At 30.3% G+C, this 2,367-nt stretch overlaps 1 protein-coding gene across 1 annotated transcript in view; it reads right to left on the reverse strand.

Annotated features, from left to right (window-relative positions):
- Positions 1-243: 243 nt before the first annotated feature.
- The window catches only part of LOC127746599 (TPD1 protein homolog 1-like), a 13,224-nt gene continuing 11,100 nt past the window's right edge, over positions 244-2,367 (reverse strand). The window contains exons 2-3 of the mRNA XM_052260451.1: positions 961-1,078; positions 244-548 (exon numbers count right to left, since the gene is read on the reverse strand). Of these exons, the coding sequence (XP_052116411.1) occupies positions 244-548; positions 961-1,078 (423 nt within the window). The remainder of the gene's footprint in view (positions 549-960; positions 1,079-2,367) is intronic.

Below are 2,367 nucleotides of genomic sequence, written 5' to 3' on the forward strand. Positions count from 1 at the left end.
ATTGCCTAATTAACATGAACAACTCAATACAGTTATGAATATAAATTAGAATCACATTTAACATGTATTTTTAATATTTACACGCACCCACTCATTTTTATTTATATATTCAAAAGTTATATAGAGAATTAAAAGTAAGTGGGTGTAAATATTTATAAGACACGTTAAATGTACTTTAAAATTCGAAACATCAAAAGTAACAAATATTTCTATATACTAAGATTATAATATATTGTGGATTGATCATGAGCAAAATCTAGCAGACTTGAGTACTAATGGATACATGAAGGAATTAGAATAAGTGAATCTGATGATTTGATTTGAGGCCAAAGATTTACCACCATTGACCAAGCAATCATCATAAGAGAGCCTCTTAAACAATGTTGGGTTGATGATTCTTGCAGATGCAAACCAGCCACAGTGAAGGTGTATGTCATGAGGAGCACAACCAGATACACAAGTGTTCTCTATTTGCACTATGTATTCTGGGATTCCAGATCTTGAACATTTGCTTTGTGATATGCTTATGTCTTTGCTTGTGCAAGAACCTCCAAATAAAATCAAACCCACATAATGTCAAAATAAACTCCAATCTTATCCTACTGGGTAGAGTCTGTGTTACATGTAACACAATTATGAATTACATATTACTATGGTCTATGGAAGATAAATTTTTTTATTGGGACAATATTAAAATAAATATGAATATTATCTTACTAGCTAGATAGAATCCACTATAGAGTAGTCGTAAAATAAATACCATGGAACATGATTTTTCTCGAAATGGAATGTGGAAGCCTTGAACCATTTTTTGGTTGATGGAAAGAATGAAGAATTTGGGGTGAATGACCTGAAAACTTAAAGTTACTATATATGATAAAATCCTAAGCATTTTTTAAAAGAATAATCATAAGAGACTGAGACACTATAATATAATAGGTTAAGAGGTTTAATTTTCACCTGAATAATGCATTATTTTTCCAACATCATCACAAAACACAAGAAGGGGCATTATTGTGATGAAGCAGAGGAAGATAATAAGAGGATAAGTAAAAGAGTTTGTGATGGTCATGTTAAGCTTGTTGTTGATGCAACAATGATAGATGAATGATGAGTTCTTTAATTATTTGCTTATTTTCCAAACTAACTAACTCCTAAAAATTTTAAAGATTGAAAGAGAGAGAGAGAGGAAGTAGGGTTTGTAGGGTTGGTGATTCTAAGTGCTACATATGCACAAGAATGGTATAAATGTATAATGGTGATGAGTAAGTGTGTGAGGTAGTATTCCTTTATTCTTGTCTTAATGACATTCAAACCACAAGGGTTTTGTTATTTACATTTAATTTCTTACTTCAATTTCACAACGAGACAAATCCAATAATTGATAAGTAAATGACATATATTTTAAAACATCTTTAAATATAGATGTTTAATCTTGTTCATTGAATAAATTATAATGTATTAGATTTTTGACAAGTAATATAAATAAAAAGTGTTATTTTTATTAAAAAGTGATGTTATATTCTTAAAATCGTGGATTTAATTCTGAAGGTTGTAGAAGACTTAGAAAAATGGAGTTGAATCTATGCCTTTCTTTTATGTTACTGAAATAACCTTTTAACACGAACTTTCAATTCTGATTTTGTTTGAACTCAGCAACGGAAAATTTATGAGACAATTTATTTTTGTCTCATGAATATCAGAAAATAGAACAGAGCAGGGAAGACAGAAGCTGACACCATCTTGTATCCTAGTTCAGTTACCTTGTGCAATGCAACCTACATCCAGTTTCCACCACAACAATGGTGGAATTTCCACTATAGTTAAAGTATTACATACACCAATTTTACAGGATTGACACAATCCTTTTACTCTCAAGTTCTAACCTAACTTGACTTGGTTATGCTAATACCTAACTATTCATTCTTAGTGCTCACCCAACTAAGAAAGGGGTACTTCATAGGTACAAGATACAAGACACAGACTCACCTAAAGAAATCTAAAATAACTCTAGGCTTTTTTCTCAAGTGTATCACTCAGTCTCTTTCCAGTTATTGGCTTTTACTTGAGCTCTTTCATTATGCCTTTTCACTCAAAAAATTACAGAAAGATAAACATTAAAAAGAAGATTACAATTTGTAAAACATAAAAGAGATTGACTCTTCAACAGCCTCTTTGCTATGTGATAAATGATGAGCGGATAATTTGTATGCTTTTTGGCATTGTTTTTAGTATGTTTTTAGTATAATCTAGTTAGTTTTTAGTATATTTTTATTAGTTTTTAGCTAAAATTTACTTTTCTGGACTTTACTATGAGTTTGTGTGTTTTTCTGTGATTTCAGGTATTTTCTGGCTGAAATTGAGGAT

This window comes from Arachis duranensis, chromosome 4 (genome assembly GCF_000817695.3).
Source record: "Arachis duranensis cultivar V14167 chromosome 4, aradu.V14167.gnm2.J7QH, whole genome shotgun sequence".
Taxonomy (NCBI): Eukaryota; Viridiplantae; Streptophyta; class Magnoliopsida; order Fabales; family Fabaceae; genus Arachis; species Arachis duranensis.